The sequence below is a fragment of the Malania oleifera genome, chromosome 13 (genome assembly GCF_029873635.1).
Source record: "Malania oleifera isolate guangnan ecotype guangnan chromosome 13, ASM2987363v1, whole genome shotgun sequence".
NCBI lineage: Eukaryota > Viridiplantae > Streptophyta > Magnoliopsida > Santalales > Ximeniaceae > Malania > Malania oleifera.
The window spans coordinates 7,986,646-8,008,900 of NC_080429.1; the positions used below are offsets into that span (position 1 = coordinate 7,986,646).

Sequence of the window (22,255 nt, forward strand, 5' to 3'; positions counted from 1 at the left end):
AAGTTTCCATCGAAGAGACAAGATCAGCATCATAATCTTTAACTAGGTCTTTTCAATAATGAACTGTTCCAGCTTAAGATTCTCATGGCTTCCTTGGGACAGTCGCCCAAACTCTTCAAGAGGAATGAGGGTAGGTAGATTCATCTTCATCCGGAGTCCACTGCTCCAGAGTGTGGATTTCCTCTAGCTGTTTCTTGGAGGAGCTGAGTGTTGTAGCATCATCAAGAATTTCCACGTCAAATTTTTTCTTACTTCAAAAGGAGGAAGAGTTGGGGATTATGTACTGCCCTTTGACTTTGAGGGGACACTTGCTACTGGGTTTAGAGGTGGTGTACTGGTGTTCAGTAGGGAGGTTGAGGTCTGAACAGTTGGGTGGGGGAATTCAAATCTATTGGGCTGGGTTTAAGAGATGGGTCTTCAAGAATGTGGATCTTGGATCATGAGATTTGGGTGGTGGAAGAGGTTGTAATGTCGATAAAGCTGTCCATAATGTGAGTATGGGGTTGACTGAAGTTAGCCTTTGGATATTATCGAAGGAAAGGTAGGGAGGTGGGGGTAGGATATGGGATTGCTAGAAGAGTTACTGAAAGCTTTGGGACTGATCAGTGTTGTCCTTCGGCCCTTCAAGGAAGAGGGCAAGGTCATCCTGGGTGGGAACCACAAAGTCCATATAGCTAATCTTTTCTCCCGTTCCTTCCATGCAGCGAAAAGCATCCGCAATGTTTGAGTTGTCTCTCTCATGCTGGCGTAGACTTCCTTCTTCTAGGTTTCTTCTACAGTAAGCTCTGGTTAATATCATTTTTCCCTTTCTCCTCCTTTTTCCTTCAGATATTTCTGGTACTCATTCTTTGCAGCAGAATGACCCCTGTTACGTGACTTACGTCCAGTGTAGAGGTAAGTGGTTGGGTCTGAGTACACTGAGATTTTACTTCATCAACTCTCGTATATGGGTCCATTTGTTGCATCACCATTAGCACTCTGAGGACTGTCCAAGGACTTCCATTCAACACTTTCCGCCAATCTCCTTGGTTTTCAAAGTTGAAAATTAGGTCGCCTTTCAGTGGTAGTCATAACCATATCTCCTTCAAGCTTCCATAGTAGTCTTGAGGATTTGTTCCACTCTTTGTAGGGGGACCTTCCATTCGCCTGTAAACTTTCCCATGGTTGTGTACTGCCTTTGTTTGTTTTTCTTCCATTTATAATTGATTGGAGTCCTGGTTAGTGAAACCTTCCCCTGAGGTAATAATATTAGCTTCTCCTCCATTTCTTTCGAGAGTTTGTTGATTTCTTCACTCCTGAATCCTGATTTTATCTTCCTTGTTGATAGAGTCTGGAGATTTTGCTCTACTTTGATTATCAAGGGAGGTCGTGTTGGTTTAAATAGGATTAAGGGTAATGTATATGAAAGAACTTCAAATCTTGAGAATAGGAGGTTTTCAGCTTGTCCTAGGGGCGGTGATGACTAAGGCAAAAGAAATCTGGGGACTAGCAACTACTATAACAGAGGGGATCGCTGGAAATTGAAAACTGGAAGATTTCTGAGGGTGTTGACCCTAGGAATTCTGTCAATGGTGTTAGCAGAGGTCAATGTGATATCAACTGAAGGGTTATAGGGATTAGAAAGTGAGGGGGAGATTTAAGGGGAAGGGGTGGTTGGAAGGCATGAATGAGGGGAGAGACACTGAGGTGATGGATACGAGAAAAGATGATTGCAGTTTAAGAAATCTTGGTGTGAGGGGGTATGGGGAGACCAAGAGGATGAAAGGGAAGAGGTCTGTAAAGTGTTGTGATGGGGAGGTGCTTGGATTGGGGATGAGAGTAACTGGATTCTCCCCGTGTGATTGTAGGACAAGTGTGGAAATTTGTATATAGGGATAGAATTGAGAGAATTAGAAAGAAGAGGAGTGGTTAGACCAAGAGGATGAAAGGGAGGAGGTCTGTAAAGTGTTGTGATGGGGAGGGGTACTTAGGTCGAGTATGAGAGTAATTGGATTCTCCCAAAGGAGTGTGATGTATGAGAAGTGTGGAAACTAGATAAAAATAATAAGAGTTTTCCCAAACTAAAATATAAAAACCTAGATACAAGAGTTTTCCCAAACTTTGACTAAACTTCTAAAATAACAAGAGTTTTCCCAAACTAAAATATAAAAACCTAGATAGGATCTGAACATCTAAAATTCTCTATAACTGGAATTAGAGGTTAATGGAATCAAATTTCTAGTCTGGATTCCATTCTGTTGTTTGGTTGCTTAAATTGTAGATGGAAATGGAATGATCATTCTATCAGAATGCCCATTCTCCCAATTAAAGGAATTGTCATTCCCCCTCTCAATGAGTGGTATCATGATTTCGTTCCTTTGGAATTGGAATCTTATATTATTTCTTTAAATAAAATAGTCCCCTTGTTTAACTCCCAAAAATCTACATTTTCCCCTTTAATAAAAGTAATAAATAATAATATCATGATTATATCTAATATTTATTGAGATAATTTAATACTTAATGAATAAATTGACATAATATAGTTAAATTTGATGAGCTACTATTTACATATTATATCAAGTCCTTAATTTTTTAAAAACTAATATTAAAATACGTATAAAATACAAAATTTAATAAAAATAATAATATTAAAATAAAATTAAGGGAAATCCTATTGTAGCATATTTTTTTATATTTAATATCTATTTTTTTGTAAAATATTTAGTATGTAATTTAAATATTATTAAATATTATATTGAGCATTACTTGTAATAAATTTAATATTTTTTCAGTATTAAATTATTATATTTTCAAATTTTAAAAATTTGTTCTGCATATATCATATAAAATAATAAAATTGTAGACAAATGTATGCTACTATAATAAATTGTTATATCATTAGTGCAATATTTTATTATATTAGTTTGACAATATAAAGTTGTTAGTGTAAAATAAATAACATGTAAAATATTATATATGCAGTACTATTGATTAAGTAATGATATTGCACAATAATAGTTAACATATTATTTATTTTTAATATAATTAATTGTTCATTTGTTTTAATATAATATAATTTATTATGATATAATAACTATATTTTTAATGTTGTGGTATAAATATAATTATTATATCATAATAATTTAATAGTATCTAATTATTGTTCAATAATATTATTATTTGAATTTATATTATTTTAATTTTTTTAAATTAATGAAATAGATGAACTTATGTAAAATGTGTTAAAAACCATAATATTTAACATAGCATTTTATTATGAATGGATTTTTTTGTTTATTATATATATTTTTATTATACCATTGAGAGTTGGGAGCCCCTTGATATTCCAAAGGAAAGCAACCAATTTATGACTACATCTCCAACACAATCCTTCCCATGGATTTTCAAACGAAGAACTCGGGTCTTTCAATCAGTGCTTTACCAAAGGAGATCAATGGGGACCGTACAACCTTTCTGATGTGCAGGATCCTCTTTAAAGGGCAGCACAGAGCATACTCAACGCCATGACATGAACATTAGAGGTATCCATTACAGTTTCGTTAAACCTGAGTTTAAGCCTCAAAGGCTAGGTTACGGGTATCCACTGTAATGTTATCCCTTATGAAATCATGAGAACATTACAAGCTCATAGAAGTGAAGCTTAGAAGTCCTTTGGACAAATATCTCTAGGAAAAAGAGAACTAGAAAGCCATAGATAAGAACACAAGGGATTTTTATTTCTCAAACTTGTTCCAACGCGTTCTGTCCTACAAACGGGAAGACAGTCCCTTATATAGAGACTCAGGGATAAACACAAGCGTAAAGCTTTCTTTTGACTTTGACATAAAGCAAAAATAGATAAAGACTTAAAGCAAATAATGACATAAAGATAAAGGTGGGTGAAGACTTTAAGGGTGACGACTGACAGATGACATGACAAAAGGTGACAGCACATGGATGGCTGCATTTGTGTGGTTTCCCGCCACCTTTTATCAGCCAACAACTTTTGACTTCAGTAACCAACAACTTTAGACTTTGGAGCCAACAACTTTTGACTTATTTATCCGACGATACATAAAGTAAACAGATAAATAGTAGAACAGGACATGTGGCCAGCTAAATGTGATGTGATGGCGACAGATTGAGGTTGATGTAGTCCTCATCAGTGATTTCTCCATGGATGGGGTGATGATAGGTAGGAGGAAGGAATGGGTCATCTGTGTCCATCGGATCTTGAGAGTCTTGCATAGTATCTTTCTAAGACGGTGGTTCAGGTGCTGGGATGATGTCATTGCAAGAAAGTCCAGAGCAGGGAATCATGATTAGCTGGATCATGGAGGTTTGCGTAAGCTTCTTGTAGTGGTATAAATACGACATGGACCTGCAAAATAGAAATATACCATATATACCATATAACATTAGTATCTTGATGATGTATAGTTCAGGAAAGGATAAGATGGAAAGGTGAGGTGTTGTCCAATCTTGTCGGCATAAGATCGGAAGTGGGTCATAGCAAAAGATTTCAGCTGGGTTGTGTTTAGACTTGGTGAAGGAAATTCAGGAGGGAAAGTCATTTGAGTGGAGGCACTAAGGTGAAGAATATCTGTGGAAGAGGAGGAGGAGGCCATAAGGATCAAAGGAATGGCCTAGTGTTTCGAGATTAGAAAAGAAGTTTTCTGAGGGCGAGAAAGCATATCGGCAAGAACATTGTGATCGCCTTTTATATGTTTCACAGAGAAATCATATCTGGAAAACTAATCTTTCAATCTGAAGATCTATGGATCAGGGAGAATCTTATTCTTGAAATCAAGCATTCTGGGGGAAAAATGAATTGTCCATTTCAATCGTGAAATGCTTTGATCTGACATAAAAGTCAAATTTCTGAATCCCATTTTTCACTGCAAGAATTTCTTTAAAAACAGTGTGAGAATGTTTCTAGGAATCTTTGAATTCTCCGCTAGTATGTCCACAATAAGATTTTTTATTGTCCTTTTCTTCGAGCAATAAGACACCCTAATAATGGTCACTGGCATCTGACTGTAGGATAAGGTTTCTTGTGGATGGAATAGTCAGAGGCGGTGGATTTTCTGCAGCTTTTTTGAGATATCTGACAGCTTGTGTTTGTTCTGGGCCCCAAGGTGGTGGCTTCTTCTTCAGGAGACATGATAGGGTAGTGGTATACTGATTGACATGAGGGATGAAGTCTTTTACGTAATTGATGATGCCAAGAAATTGTTGAACTTGCTTCACGGAGAGATCTTTATTAGGGAAATGCAATAATTCTTTAGCAAGATGGGGATTCGGACGGATTGTCCTATGTGAAATTTGCATTCCTAAAAAGTCAATTGTATTTTGTCCAATTGTGCTTTTCTTTTCTGAAAGCATAATCCCGTAAGATGTTGCCAGTTGTTCAAATTGTCGAAGAAGCTGATAATGGTCTGCTTGGGATTTAGAGAATAGCAGGATGTCATCAATATATATTAGAGTACTGTGCAAGATTGGCTTAAAAATCCTAGTCATTGCTTTTTGAAATAGTGATGGAGCAATTTTCAAGCCGAAGGGCGAAATAGTCAATTGAAACTGTTCATTTAGGATGCAAAAGGCAGTTTTGTATTTGTCATCCAGATGGATTCCAAGTTGCCAAAAGGCTCCTTTGAGATCAAACTTGGAAAATATCGTTTCCTGAGCAAGATGAACGAATTGTGTCCTAGCTTTTGGAATAGGGAAGTTATCATCTCTAATGAAGGTATTAAGAGGCTTGTAATCAATGACTAGTCTTTTCTTTCCTCTGATCTTTTCTCAACATAAAATGCTTGGCATGCCCAAGAAGAGCTGATTGGTTCAATGAGACCTTGTTTTAACAGAGAATGACATTCTTCCCTTGCAAGTTGAAGATCTGAGAGGACATTCTTGGATGGGAGGCTTTGGTAGGACTGACGTCTTCATTCAATTTGAAAGGGATATGAATAAAGAATTCTGGATTTTTCCAAAGAGGACGGTCATGGATAAACTAATCATGGCTTTCAGCACATAATTTCAGGAGTTGTTCTTGAATGGGTTGAAAATATGGAGAGGAATAGGAAAGAGAATAAATTTTGTTTGTCTGAATAAAGGGCTTGAATTCTCTTTTACACTTAATTCCTGTGGGAAGAATCCTTAGGGATTTTAATAAACAATAAACGTCCCAACCTAAAAGAACATCTTTTTGTGGGAGAGAACTCCCTATAACATATGTCCAAATAATGCAATTAGGAAGAAGTTTAATTCCAATTTTCTTTTTGGAAATCAAAGTGGTGGTGAAGATTTGATCATTTGCAGCTCTAAAGAACTGAGTGTGGGAAGACCAACAATCCGAAGGTAGGACTTTTGGATTAATCATGGTCTTTTGGGAACCTGTATCAATGTATGCAACAACAGGTATGGGTTTACCATATTTTTCAGGAAGGAGTTGGATTTGAACATGAGGACTTATCTGTGATTCTTCAGAAGAGAGGAGAGGTTGGACATTGAATATTTCATCTGAATGAGAATCATCTGAATCAGAATCCTTTGAGTCAGTAAGGACAAGAATGGTTTCTTCAGTCATTTCTTCTTGTTCTGAAAGAACAGATTCAGCATCTGCATTGAGATCTTTAGTTTGTAACTGTTGGGCAAGCTTTGCAGATTTTGTCCGATTTGCAGGGCATTGTTTAGCATGGTGTCCTTTCTTTTTGCAAATGAAACAACGAGAAGACTTGTTGTGTCCTTGTCAAGACTTCTTTTTGAAGAATCTGAATCTCTTTTTTCTTTTGCAATCCTTTCTGAGACGCTTATCAGAACCATAATCTTTGAAGTGTCTCTTCTTTTTAGGACTACAGATGCTATCCTTTTCTTTGCATTTTATTTGAAGATAAGGCTTCTTGCACTGCTTAGTGAACTTGTTGTTTTGTTTCATCATCTTTGAGAATAGTTGGTGTGTGTCACATAATTTTTCAAGAGTGACCAAGGCAAGCTGATGAATTTCTCCAAGAGAGATGTCTCTTAGAGATGTTTGGAGAGAAGAGATTCTCCTTTGAAGTTCAGGCTGAATATCTTCTGGTAGAGAATTAACATAAACCTGCCCGAGGTTTTCATCATTAAGACCGCTGAGAAGATAATATCGTCTGGACATTCTTTGATAATGAAAATCAAGATCCTTTTTCTTTAATGAACAACAACGCATCTCAAAGTATTCTCGTCTAACTTCATTAGCATGCGCATCAGGGTCTCCAATGAATTCTTGGTAAAGAGTTCCAAGGGCATGAGAGGGAGACTGTGATCTGATGAACTGTAATTGTCTGTAATCACCAAGACTCTGAAACCAATCTCTTAATGTTCCAGTGAATCTAGAAATGAATTCAATAAGAACTGTTTCAAGATTGTTGCCCGGTTTAGAGAATTGGAGATCAATCCAAGCACCAAATTCTCCAATTCTATCTCTCCATTTTGTGGGTGAGAGTCCTTCAAATGAGAACTAGGAACCATTTGTGGAATTATGAGGAACAAATTGCTTTGGGGCCGAGTCAGCTGTAGCTGAATCAACTTCAATGGGTTCTTCCACAATGGGAGTCATAGTATCAGTCTGCTCATTAAATTCTTGTGTTCTGGAAGATCCTGGATCAGTGGGAGATTCCATTAGCATGTGTGAAAGATCTGTAATCCCATCATCTGGGGTGGACAGAGTTTCTGATAATGCTTCAGTGGAAGCATCATTGTTATCATAATCCTCGGAGGATGCTTCAGGGATGGACAAAACTTTGTCAGCAAGCAATGATGGTGGCTGATCCAGGGATGAAAATGGTAGTTTAAACTCTTGATCAACGGAAGTAGTCTTGGAAGACATTGATTTGGCCAAAGCTGGGGGTCTTGGGGAAGTGGCTTTGGATGGTATGAGAGAATGTCTTTTGAAGAAATCAGCAGTTGATTTGAAATGCTACTATTCGGTATGTAGGATGGAGATGGTGGTGACTGAGATGGAAAAGCGGAATATGACGGAGTGTATGGAAAGGATTTAGGGACATAAGGAATTGGTGGAGAATGATGGAGATCTCGTTCCATCTGAGATAATTGGTCTTTGAGTCTGTTAATCTCTATCTCCTTTTCATTGAACATCGGTACATAATATCCTGCATCAATGTACTGTCTGAGCTCAGCATCAAGACTATTAATTTTCCTTTTCAGGCCAGAGTATATATCATCAAGTCTGGAATCAAGACAGTCAAGTCTTTGGTTCATTTGAGTACTTTGAGAAATGAGTATATCAACCTTATGATCAATGGAAGATAAAGTTGAATTCTGAGATTTGGCATTTTGGGTTTGCCAGTTTAAGACTTGTTCAGCTTGTGAGGGGAGTTTCTTGGAACCATCTAGTTGAACTTCGGAGGTTTGAACAAAAGGTCTAGAATGAAGGTTTGATTATGGATATGACCTGGGTTCTAATGGTGGAAAATGTTTATCATATGGGGATGCCATGAAACAAGGAATAGGTTGGGCTTGAGTCTGGCTAGGTACTGGATTTTGGTAAGGAACTGGATTAGTTTCTTCTGGAGGAAGTAATCCTTCTTGACGAAGAATTTCAAGGGCTTTTTCATAGATCCATAGAGGTTTAGGTTTAGGATCCGGACATCGAATTCCTATCCATGAGTTATTTGGATCATCAGGCCTTCTGTGAGGGGGAAATGATCTGGAGGACGGTTTGGTTTCCTTTTGGTGTGATATATGGCAATCACAATCAGGATCACACATCGAAGGATCAATATTCCAGATAAAGTGTCCTTCAATTTTGTCAGTGTAGATGGGAGATCCGTCTGCTTCAACACTGTTTAAGGGAATATCTTCTTCAAAAGTGACAAGCTTTATCATTAGGGATTGGAAAACTGGGGCGTGCGAGAGGAAGCACCATCTTTTGGATCAATCACAGTCTTCATAATTGCATCTGGAAGTCTTTGAAATTTCGGATTTGAAAGATGAATTGGTATGTAATGCTGGTGAAGTTGCTCATAGCTGGTAATCCATTCCAAAGGAACAAACTATTTTAATTCATCTCTGGGAATTTGTCTTGGTATCTGCCAAATTGTTGGCACTTCATCCTCTCTTTCAGCAGTAATGAGAATTGTCACGCCCCGAACCCCGAAGTGGGACCCGGAGGTGAGAATGTAACCTATCCTGTTCCTGTATCATGCACGGTGCAAAATGATACAGTACAATGGATGAGGGTCCGACCCCGTGGGGTTCCCAGGCACCCTAAACAGCATCCAAACACAAACATATACGTAGCGAAAAATCATCAACATATCATATATGTAGTACCATACTAGAGTCTATACAAGAGCAGTACATAACTCTAACAAAACGTATAACCGGGTGCCCAAAAACAACCCAAAATGGCAACCCAACATATCTACAGCCCTAGCACTTACCCAAGCGCTAACACAGTACACCGGCCTCTACGCTCCCCACACCAGGACGCTAGTTCCGGTTACTCGAAGGACCTGTAAAAATGTACGTACAGTAGGGGTGAGACACCTCTCAGTAAGGAAGAACACAGGTTATATCACTGTATGACATTTGAGTGTTATCATGACAAAACATACACGCAGTTAAATGCAATCTAGTACTAATTCACACAGTGCCTACAAGCACACACAACATATGATTAGTAACCCGGTAACCAGAACTAGCGATCCCATCAACTCAGCCCTCTCAATACACCGGTCACAAGAACAATCGATCACATCCGCTCCGTTCCATCATATACACACACATGATCAGCACAGTGTCGTCACACTCTTCGGCACGAAGCCGGATTCGCATTCCGGCGTTGGCCGGTAGCCAACCCGCGAAGCACGGCGCTAACCGGCACATGGCTAGTCCTCGACTCCCATGGCATCGTACCGGTGCTCAAATGGTGGATCCACACCCTGCGGCTTGATCTGTCGGATAGGCTCACGCCCTCGGATATAGCTGGACACTCTTGTCAATCTATGGCCAGTGATTTCATACGCCCTCGGATATATACCTGGACACTCTTAGTACCTGGAATAATTTCGGAACCGCGTTCCTACTAGCATTTCAACATATCACACACACATGCATGCTCATATAACTAAACAAATCACACCCATTTGGTAATCTAAATCATGATTTCCAAACAAATACAGTTTATACAAGGTCAAGGCACGGCCATCCCATTCACGCAGTATAAATCAACATATACATAGGTTTTCATCAAAACCAAGGATGCAGCTCGTCGCCCCCCTTTTCCCAAAAACTGTAATAATGAAAAACCCATATTTTTCCCGTTAGATCCCCCCAAATGAGTAGTCAAAACATACGCAGGACCGTGGACCATAGTTCCACCGAGTCCGATTTCAAAAATAACATAACATAGTTTCCCCTTACCTTAACCCCGTAAGCAAAACCCGAACTCCAAGGCTCCTAAACAGCAAACCGAGTTCCAAAACTTACAAATCCCAATACAGAATATACTCACGAGACCATCCTCTACAAAACTACCAGATCAGAAACGGAAACCGAGCCTTACCTCGATTTTACGCCAAAATCCGAAAATCTCCGAAACGAGATTCTGATCCGCAGAAGTTGTAGAGAATCCTTCCACGATCCTCGTGGTAACCTCGGATTTCCGATTCTATCGACAACCAGCGAGGAAGTCTAGAGAGAGAGAGAGAGAGAGAGAGAGAGAGAGAGAGAGTTTAGAGAGAGAGAGTAGAGAGAGAGATTAGAAAACTTAATGAAGAAGAAACAAATTTTTCCTTTTATTCCCCTTTGACCTGCCCAGTTTTCGTCGACAAAAAGTCAAGTATTTCATCGCGGATGTTGGCTGCCTTGTCAACGAAGTCTGATATTTCAATTTCTTCAGACCTCTCGGCTCCTCTTCGTCGACGAACCCTCTGAATTTCGTCGATGAAAAGTCTACTGCCTTCGTCGACGAAATCTGGCTTCGTCGACGAAATCTACAGAAACTCTTTTATATTTTCCAGGTTCTTACAAGAATAATGTTGTCAGACTATCTCGGAAGGGGAAGATCAATAGCATGATCTTGTAGTCTGTAGATGAGCTCATGGTGAAGAGTGGCCATATAAACGGAGGATATCTGAGGAGCACCAGTGATTTGAAGTTGGACCTTTATACAATTCTTCAAATTTTTATCCCATAAAGGAATATTTAAGTTCGGAAAAAAGGTGAGGCAGACACTTCTAGCTTGAAGTGTAGTGAGAGAAGTCCCAATAGCGGCATGCTCATACTGGGTGTAAGTGGTGTTGAGGAGAGTAATCCTTGCTGTAATAGGAAGTCCTTTTCTACCATGCAGGGTGAGAAGAAGACGAACAACACCGAAGTGGACGTGAGTATAACTTTCTCCGATCCATTGGTTTATCAGATCTTGGTTAAGCTCAAGATCAATATATTGTTCTCTGGAAGAGGCTGGGATAAGACACTTATCAAGGGCTGTGGTCTGAATGTATTCTTTGACATGAGGTCTATTGTGGGATATAAGAACAGTACGAACTTGGTTGGCTAAGGATTTCCATTTTCTGAAGATATTATAAGGATTAACAAGAGGAAGAGAGGTTTCCTGGATTTGAGCAGAATCGGGAATATAGGAGTATTCAACTAATTTGGTAATTTTGGAAGAAGTGGTTCTTTTGATGGAGGGAGGAAGAGAGATGGAAAAAGAAAGACGATTGGAATCTTGAGAGGGTGAATCCATGGTTTGCAAGTTTTCCCTGTTGCTAATTGTACCTTGTTCTTCTAAAATCACTTCTATGTTCTTAACTTTCTTGGACTCCAGGCAAGAAACAAGGCTCTGATACCACACAGAGTCGGGAGCCCCTTGATCTTCCAAAGGAAAGCAACCAATTTATGACCACTTGTTGGCTGATGAAAGGTGGCGGGAAACCGCACAAATGCAGCCGCCCATGTGCTGTTACCTTTTGTCATGTCATTTGTCAGTTGTCACCCTTAAAGTCTTCACCCACCTTTATCTTCATGTCATTGTCTACTTTAAGTCTTTATCTATCTTTGCTTTATGTCAAAGTCAGGAGAAAGCTTTACACTTATGCGTATCCCTGAGTCTCTATATAAGGGACTGTCTTCCTGTTTCTAAGACAGAATGCGTTGGAACAAGTTTGAGAAATAAAAATCCCTTGTGTTCTTATCTATGACTTTCTAGTTCTCTTTTTCCCTAGAGCTATTTGTCCAAAGGGCTTCTAAGCTTTACTTCTATGAGCTTGTAATGTTCTCATGATTTCATGAGGGATAACTTTACAGTGGATACCCATAACCTAGCCTCTGAGGCTTAAACTCGGGTTTAACGAAATTGTAATAGGTACCTCTGATGTTCATGTAGCCACCACCTTGGGGCCCAGAACAGACACAAGCTGTTAGATATCTCAAAAATGCTGCAGAAAATCCACCGCCTTTGACTATTCCATCCACAAGAAACCTTATCCTACAGTTAGATGCTAGTGACCATTATTGGGGTGCCTTACTGCTTGAAGAAAAGGACAATAAAAAATCTTATTGTGGACATACCAGCGGAGAATTCAAAGATTCCTAGAAACATTATCACACTGTTTTTAAAGAAATTCTTGTGGTGATTGGTAATCTAACATAGTTGGATTACATTCCACTATTTTTCATAACTAAAACAAATATTGGAATAGAATTGACATAGTATTTTTAGACTCATCCCGTATATCAACCTGGCATCATTTTGTTCATTCTACTTCGACCTTGTTCCCATTCTAGTTGTGACTGCATTCCTTGAAGATGTAATGTTTGCCCTTAAATACATATTTTGTGGGATATGAATTTTACTTGGAGTTGCAAGTTTAATTGTTTAAGAGTTGGAGGTTTTTAAAAAATGAACTCTAATTTTATTTAGTTATCCTTATTTTTTGGGTCTATTTATTAAATTATTCTTGGTAAATATTATACACATATAGGGATTGGATGTTCATACGTGTCAATTTTAATGATGAGTTCTTAAGTTGGTGGAGTGGAAGCTAGATTCTTGTATCTTCCTTTGCTTCTCTCCATAAGAGTTCTTGTTCATGGATAGCCTCTTATTCAAACATGAGGTTTATTTCGGCTTTTTTTTTTAGTATATATATATTTTCTATTTCTATTTCTATTTTTTTATTTATGTATTTATTTATTTATTGGGGAAGGGTGTTTGTGTGTGTGTGTGTGTGGAGATTTGTTGTTGTATTTAATTTAGGGAAAAATAAATCATTAAAGATACCAAGTCTTAGTTTTAAGTTAGATCTCAGTTGAGGCAATTGAAGCTTTCTCACATCTTCAACAACTAGGTAACCTTTTAATTTGACTTGAAATCTAAATTTAATACCCTAATTTGTTGTTTAATTTGTTATTGTGAAATTATCACCAGGATATTTTATGTTTGTTTAAATAATGAACATAACTGATACTTTTTTATTTTCTAATGCTAGGATTTTGAGACATGAAAAATTTTAACCTCTATTTTATTTCATATTTATATTTTCAAATATAGAAACAATGTCTACAAGCATGTAGGTAAGAAAGTGCACATGTTGCTCTCCCTAGACTTGTGATGGCGTGGCAGCCTTGTGTACTGGGTGTTACACTTTATTTTTAAGCTTGTAAAAGGTGAGGGTGGGATTACTTGAAAATTTAATAATGACATAGATGCCATAAGTACACAATTAATTTGTTTTTTAATTGGTCTTGGTATTGGAATTTCTTATAGTATAAGGCTTGATAAGTATCAGTTATGGGAAGCCCAAATTGGTAGGCATATTCTATTGTGTTTAGACTTGTGAGGGAGACAATATTAGCTACTTCATTTTGTTTGTATTGGACGTTGAATGTCACTCATAATTATTACACTGTTGTTGTCTCTATGTTTTTTGTTAATAAAATTGCATGTATGCTCCATTCAGTTGAATTACATTAATGTTTTTCTGCTTTTAGGGCCTTCTATATGGAGGGGATGACACCTTGTTCGAGTCAACTGGTCTTTATGGGGAGGTGTGTTTTTTATTTTTATGTATATATTCTGTTGTCTTTTTGTGTTTGTCCTGTGTTGCATATTATCTTGTTCGAGGATGTGAAAGCCTTATGATCTGTTTCTCATTTTATTTTGAATCAATCATTTTGTTATCTCTATACTGCTGAATTTTTAGTAGCTTCCATTGACAGCATTAACAGTTGTTATGGATTAGCTATATATTTTTATCTCCATTGTAAAAGGTTTTGGGCAGTTATTGTTATTCTTGTGTTTGCTCACATTCCTTAGCTGTATTTATTACATTCCATGGGTATTAATTTTCCACGGCTTCTGAATTGGTACACTTCTTGTTGGCAGTAGTCACTTAAAATAAATAGGGTTGCCTCTTATAATATCAGTTTTTCTTTCACATTCATATTTTACCCATCAAAACACTTAAATGGTTTTTTTTTTGCCTTCTATTTCTACTAAAAAGCTGGCTGTGGGCACACACACTGCTCCACAAACTTAAACTATTGTTTTTTTAGGGAAGAATGGAAGTTATGGAGATAATGGGGAGTTACAGAGATATTTTAAATTTTAAAATTGAAATTATTTTGTTAATTTACTTATGTATCCATGGTTTGTAAATGTTGTAATTAAATGATAACTTGTAAATTTGAGGGTATTTTAGGAATAATGGGGAGGAAGAATGTTAGATTGAAAACTGCCTCGTATTTTAGGAATAATGGGGAGGAAGAATGTTAGTTTGAAAACTGCCTCCTCTTCTCTTGATTAATGGTAGAGATATAGATGTATTCATTCAGTATGTTACCGAACATGTAGAATAAGATGTCTATAATCTAAGAGTAGTGTTGTATGAACTAATTGACTGTATGAGTTCATAATGTCATGGTTGTCACTGTCCATTAATTTCAAAGGTCCTTGCTGTGTAAGCAGGCGAGGGAATTGCAAAGCAAATTCTCATAAACTTATCAGTAATCTGAGATTAGGCAACTTATTAGTTAAGACAGAAATAAAAGAGGAGAGTGAGGACCAACAATTTATCATGTATCTTTCACCATTTGCCAAATCTGAGTCTTGGGCCCGGAAACTGCCTTTTCCATTTTTTGTTATACATTTTAAATTATATTTGAAGTGGAGAAAAGCACATCATATTATTGGCTTTCCAGCAAAGTAGATATATTTGCATTAGCATGCATGCCCTTTAATTTGATTTTATTTTTGTTTTCTGAGAACTAATGTTTTAGGACAGTTTACAAAATATGCAAAAGATGGATCTTAGATGTGTGAAGTTATGAAATTTCTATGAAAAACAGAGGTGTTAGTGAGTAGCACACTTTTTTATGCATGCGTTGTTCATCAACTATTTACTTACAGTTCGTAAAATAAACTACAGATAAAAAGCAGTTTTTTGGGGACAATATGTCAATCAAACTTACCCTGCTTTGGATCAACGGTAAGGTTGCTCCTTTGTGACCAGTTGGTCACGGGTTTGACTTTTAAGTCCCAAGGAAACAGCCTCCCTGCATAAAGCCAGGGATAAGGCTGTTTGTGATGACTCTCCCCCTTCCCTCGCAAAGTGGGGAACCTTATGGCTCGGGGATGCCTTTTAGAAAAAAACATTTTTAAGAGTGAAGATATTAATTTTTGAACTATTTTTCAAGAGAAGAGCTGCAAATACTGAAATTAATCGTCAGGTTAATCACAAAATAGATCGAAAAAGGGAAAAGAGCAGTTCAATGACTGATTTTTTCCTCCTGTAAAGTAAACTGCCAGTGACCACAATCTGACCTCATATAAGGAAGTTATCTTCTTTCTAAACTAATTTTCTCATTCCTTATAAAGAAATTCTTGTTTCCTGCTAGAATAATTTTGTTTCTTCTTTTGCATAGTTCTTGTTTTAGTTGACATTGTTTGACAATCCTGATGCCGTGATGAAAAAATAGATTATGTGGTGGATTTTCCCTACAAATCATGATAAAATAATGTGCCCTTAATTTTGTTTTGATGAATTGATGCTATGATTGGTTTTCAATTTTTATCTGATTCTCATTTTATTTTGTTGGTAGAATTTTCTCTAACTGTTGTCATTTATTTCCTTGCCATTATCTGATCAGTGATGTTTGTTGTTTGTAAACTCCACCACTTGACCTTCTTATTTTGATATTTCAGTCATCAGTTCGGAAAGTCTCTCTTCGGACTGGAAAGGTACAAATCTTAAGTATTCAAGCTCTCTAATGTAGTCTTAGTATGTTCAAATTCTTAGCTATTTATTTTGCACATTTGCAATGCACAAACAGATAAAATATTATTTTGGAATGAAAATTGTATGACTATTTATGGGGGTGCAGATTGCATAGAAAGTAATGGCAGGCCCCCCCTTTTGCAAACTATAAGGGATTGAATGGAGATATAGCATTATTTTAATGCATCTAAGTTTCATGTGTATTAAGTGTCGAATTTGGCCAAAGGCTAAGATAAATGGGTTTATGCAGTGTTGCCACTAGAAAAAGGGAATGTATAGCACTTGTATATATTCATCTTCTCCCTCTCTCTCTCTCTCTCTCTCTCTCTCTCTCTCTCTCTCTCTCTCTCTCTCTCTTTCAATTTAGACTTTTCTAGGTTTCTCATGCAATTATCATAGGCATATAGATGAGATATCAATGCATATTCCAACCATCTTGGTCTGTACCAAAGTAATATTTTTGACGAGCTTATTTCTGTTTGCCTTGAAAATCTATCTGGTTTGTACCAAAGTAATTGGTGCTTTGCTAGAATATTAAACGCTTCTGTTATAACTTATACGTAGAGCATTACTGTGCACTGATCAACCATGTTTCTAGTTTAATTGGCAACATTAAGATCACTATAATCTGGTAATTGATGGTTATTTTTAGTTGGCTGCATAGGTTTATATTGCCAGCATTCTATGAGAATTTTCTAATTTATTTTTTGACAGAAAAATGTGAACGTCTTTCTGATCATATGAGGACGGTGTGAAAAAATAATCAGGGCACAAAATTGCAATGCATCAGCTATTAATTTGGAGTTCTTTTTGTCCGTCTAACAGGTTGAGGCTCTTCAGAAAATGGATAGCTCTTATTTTGGGGAGGGTTTAACTCTTCTTGGTGAAAGGTTTGTAAATAGAATGCAGTCATTATGAGATTTTCTTGTCGGTTCATTAAGTCCATTTTTTGGTAATAATCTTGTACAGGAGGGCAATTTTTTTTTTTTGTTTATATTCTGAACTTGTTAATTGGATTATACAAACTATATTGTCTGTTTTTTTTTTTTCTTTAAATTTTTTTTTTCATCTTCAAATATTTGAGTTTATGTTAAATCTTTTCCTTCGGTGTCATATGTTTGGTGTGTTAATGCTTTTTGGGTGCTGTAGAGATAGTAAGTGTAGTAATTTTAGGCATACCCTCAGACTGGACAGGATAAAATCAATGAGCAACCATTATTATATCGTTACTTGTTCATTAAGAAAATGATCATGGTATTAACTATTAACTGATGGAGCTGTTCTTTGTCCTTTATAAATTGTTTAAGAATTAAGATTTGATAATAGTATTTGGTTTTGTGACGTTTCTATTTTTATAAATATTTGATTATCAACACTGAAACTTTAAACTTTATGATTGTTTCCACTGTAGATTATCGGCACTGAATACTCTATAGTTATGCAGTCAGTTATTCTATCATTTGAATGATATTCATTCATTTATTTTCTTCTGCTGTTGATTTTATCTATCTTTTAATTTAGTGATCTTATTTATTTTTGTAGGTTATTCCAAGTAACTTGGTTGCAGAAAACTGGTTTCATATATGACCGAAATAATTTAAGCAAAGTTTGTGCTTCATATTTTTGCCTTGTACATTGTTGTAGGTTCAATATTTTAGCTTAATGATTTAGTATATTGTTTATTGTTTAAACTTTGTTTTTTGTGTTATATGGTTCCCTAGTCTCTTTAATGATTTAGTTTTAATGAAATATTAAAAAAGCAATCTATCAGTTTTATGATTCCTTTTTGTACCTTCCACATAATCTGTTAGTAACTTCTGCTTCTGGCTTTGTTGAAATTTGAAGTTGAACTTAATTTCTTGTATGTAATGCTGAACGAATTCCACTTTTGAAACCAAAGCATAAAGGTAAAACTCTGAGATTAGCTTGATGCCAGCAGCCTTAGCCAAACAGAAATGCTTCTGTGAATTTTCACAGAGTATATGAAAAATTAAGATGGAATAGTTTACTATCTTCTGTTTGATGCAAAACTCAGGGGCTGTTAGGTATCATTTCTGTTTTGCATTTTGTGTTTTTTTTTTATATATAGTGAATAAACAAGTTAGTGATAAAGCGTTTGTTTGTCTTTCATGTTTCTATTGTCAGTTTTTAGAAACTGAAAATTAGATTTTATGGTTTTGAGTTATTGTGTCAGCCTGTTGCAACAATTCTTTGACATTGAGAATCAACTTTTATGGATTAAATTATTTATTCTATATTAAATTTTTAATTAAAGATAAAATAAAATGACCATGCGAATTTAAAATAAAAATAAACTAAAAAATATCCATAAAATTAATAAAAAAATTGAAAAAATAATAAAAGTCATTGAAAATATCATTTTTACCAAGTTTAGATTGTCATCTGCAGTAGGATTGTTCTTGGAGCACAAAAAAGTGAGTTTAAAATTAATAATGAAATAAAATAATTATAATGAATTTTATTTCTTATTATAATGTTATTAATTTATATTCTTTTTTACATTTTTATTATATATTATTCTAATCATATTTTTTAGTTGTTATTAGATTCAAGGACAAAGATTAACATGATTTCAATGAGGTTTTTAATTTGTTTTACTTTGGGAAATATTAGTTGTTAGTTTTCATTTTTTTAGTTTTTGTTTCCTGATTTTCAGCTTTCATTTTTGGTTTTTTGCTTCCATAATTTTTGACAGTGATGCCAACGGCCCCTTAATTGCTCTTGTTATTGGAGTGAAATGTATATATTTGGAATGCAAGTAGTTGATCAATATCTGCAATAATTTTTTTCTGCTTCCATACTATCACAGTTCGAGAATTTTAAGCATCATATGAAAGATGGTTGGGGCCTAGCAACTGATGGTAATATTTTATTTGGAAGTGATGGAACTTCAACCTTGTACCACATTGACTCTCGAACATTGAAAGGTTCTTATATACATCAATTATTGGCTTTTCCAACTTTTTTTTTAATGTCCATTATGATATGGTGTTATTTTCTAGTTCATTCAATTTTTTTTAAAGGTGATGTTGTGTGTTTTGTATTACCATTGCATCTAAATTGTTTTCATTGATACAGTATTAAGAAAACAAATAGTTAAATACAAAGGTCATGAAGTGCACAACCTCAATGAACTTGAATTTGTGAATGGTGAAGTCTTGGCAAATGTTTGGCAGGTCAGTTCCTGCTTCTTTGGGATGATTGTTGTATATTTCTTTTTCTATTAGATGATGATCCTTTTGGGAGGTGAGTAGCATAATACTTGTTAATTGAGGTTTATTGCCATGCTTCGAGGAAGTCGTTTGTAGAGTTTAAAATTTTGAGCTAAAAATTTTTGAAATATCAGGTTCCTTAATGGACCTGGTATCTATTTTCCATTGTACAATGATAAAAGTTGTGTGTGTAATTTTACCATTTACACAGATTTGATTTGTGCTGGAAACTGATTTATTGCCTTGGGCTTCTTATAAAAGCTAAATGCTTCCTCTGTGCAGACTGATTGCATTGCTAGAATCTCAGTGAAAGATGGGGGTGTTCTTGGATGGATTCTCCTACCAAACTTGAGGTTACTTCTCATCTCTATATTCTTTTTAATGCATATGCTATTTGTCTTAGGTTAAATAATAATCTGAATAACTTTTTGAAGTTGATAGTGCAATTGATTAACTCTTTCCTCTCATGTCTTTAAAGGGAAGGACTGGTGGCGGCTGGAGAAAATGTAAGCTGGAGTCTTTTGTAAATACAACCTATGGAGCATTATAAAATTCGTTATTTCTTTCACTTTTAGATTTCTTATACTGTGATTTCACTACCTTATAGGGTATTGATGTTTTGAATGGCATAGCATGGGATGTCAAACAAAAGCGTCTTTTCGGTAAGCTCTAGCATTAGATGCCTCTGTGTCTTATAATCACCTCCAGCAGTATCTCTGTGACTTTTATCGTCATTGTCTTTAAGCAAAATACGGCAATGGTGCTCCCTTTTTCTTCTTCTTTTCATATGCTGCTTATAGAACACTTTAAAAAGTAATTGTAGGCCCAAGAGATGCTTAGATTTCATTTATTTATTATTTATTTAAACTTAGTATTATCTTCTTATTTTAGGCACTTCGTTGCAATATTTATTATAAATAAATTTTAAAGCAAACATTTAATAATATAGGCACTTCATTGCAATATTTCTTATAAATATATTTTAAAGCGAACATTTAATATATATTTATTATTTATTTAAACTTATTATTATCTTCTTATTATATAGGCTCTTTGTTGCAATATTTCTTATAAATATATTTTAAAGTGAACATTTACTATATATATATATATTGTGCTACTCGGATTTGGATATGTATAGATTTGGACAAAATGCAATTTTGTAATACATTTTATCCAAATCTAGACAAAATCCAAAAATCCTATTTCCAAATTCCAAGCTCCCAAACATGGGGTTTATGTAAATGCTATTGTGCCACATGGGCTACATGGCTTTGTATGGCATCTCCTAGTCTCTTTAGTTTATTTTTAATTTTTATTCATGTGGATATATATTTAGTAATTTTTAAAAAAAATTACAATAGAGAGATGTTCTTCCCAAATAAATAAGCAGCGAAAGAATTTCATCACTTCGAGAATACCACAGGTTGTGTTTAGTAGCATGAATTTTAAGCATGGATTTGGACAAAACTTAATATGATTTTGTACTGCATTTTGTCCAAACTCATTCAAATTTAAATCTGAAGCTCAATGCCCAAGCTCCCAAACTGTGTACTTTGTGCTCTGAGCATATGTGATGGTGTCCCGACACTTGGCCATGTAAACAATATTTAGTATATGAATGTATGTATATATATTGTTATATACAATATGGTTGTTCAGTTTTACATATTAAGTTTAACGTAATCCCTTCATAGCATGACAAATGCCGTTGACGAATTTAATGGTAATAATATTCAGTATTTGAGCTATGTGGCAGTGGCAATGATATGATATAATATCATGCTTATAAGTTAGGAAGAAACTGCGCTGCCCTTGCTGTTATTGACTTGCACAGCCATTCAGCTTCTCAGCTGGTTATACTGAAAAACAGCAGACCATGTCTGTTTGACCTATAGGACATTTCTCAAATAGTTTAGAACAATGAGAAGAGCAATTACTAATAAATAAAAATAAATGATAGTGAAAAAAGGAGTGAATTTTAGATATAAAATTTGGGAATTCTCAACTTTATTTTATTGGTTCGGTTTATTTCCTGTCTAGCTTGGAATACCCATCTGATTCTGCATTTTATTTTTTGCAGTGACAGGAAAACTGTGGCCAAAGATTTATGAAATCAAGTTGCACCCAATGACGAAACCATTGAGTGGATCGATTGAGCAGCTTTGCATGCCACAGCCTTTTAATTTTTGGCATTAGTAAATCCCACCGAGACAACGAGGTTGAGCAACTTGCCAGATCGCTTCGATTTCCCAGACAATATCCCTATTCCAAAACTGCATGCTGAATTACAAGTTCTTGCAAATAGGCTGCTGTAGGGAAACTGAACTTGCATATATTTCTCGGTGTCATTCATTATAAAATGTTTTGGCATGTACTTGCTGTTGGGCTGTGTCCCAGAACTAGTGACAGTTTGGTGAAGCATGCAGTTCCTTGAAATTCAGAGAAGAGAAACTCAAATACTGTTGAATAGGGAGTAATAATTGTTGCAATAGAAATATAGAGTGGCTCAAGCCTGTTTGGTTGGGTGGAAAATAACTTCTCCAGAAAACAATTTCTTTTTTTTCTTGTTCCATAAAATGCATAGCTAAGTATATTTGAGTAAATTATACCAAAGAGGATTAAATTTTTATCTCATCTTTGGTTCATTAATTGAATCTTTGATTTATTTATTTATTTATTATTGGGAGGATTAAACTTGGATGTATGAAAAAGGTTTACGATCACAGGTACTAACCATGACAGGCCACATGGGAAGCATAG

At 35.6% G+C, this 22,255-nt stretch overlaps 1 protein-coding gene across 1 annotated transcript in view; it reads left to right on the plus strand.

The window, feature by feature from the left end:
- The window catches only part of LOC131146889 (glutaminyl-peptide cyclotransferase), a 44,240-nt gene extending 22,213 nt beyond the window's left edge, over window positions 1–22,027 (plus strand). Inside the window, exons 2-11 of the mRNA XM_058096724.1 lie at window positions 13,975–14,031; window positions 16,187–16,222; window positions 17,085–17,149; window positions 17,802–17,865; window positions 19,090–19,207; window positions 19,359–19,456; window positions 19,775–19,845; window positions 19,971–19,998; window positions 20,100–20,154; window positions 21,576–22,027. Of these exons, the coding sequence (XP_057952707.1) occupies window positions 13,975–14,031; window positions 16,187–16,222; window positions 17,085–17,149; window positions 17,802–17,865; window positions 19,090–19,207; window positions 19,359–19,456; window positions 19,775–19,845; window positions 19,971–19,998; window positions 20,100–20,154; window positions 21,576–21,691 (708 nt within the window). The 3' untranslated portion in view covers window positions 21,692–22,027. The remainder of the gene's footprint in view (window positions 1–13,974; window positions 14,032–16,186; window positions 16,223–17,084; window positions 17,150–17,801; window positions 17,866–19,089; window positions 19,208–19,358; window positions 19,457–19,774; window positions 19,846–19,970; window positions 19,999–20,099; window positions 20,155–21,575) is intronic.
- Window positions 22,028–22,255: the final 228 nt, after the last annotated feature.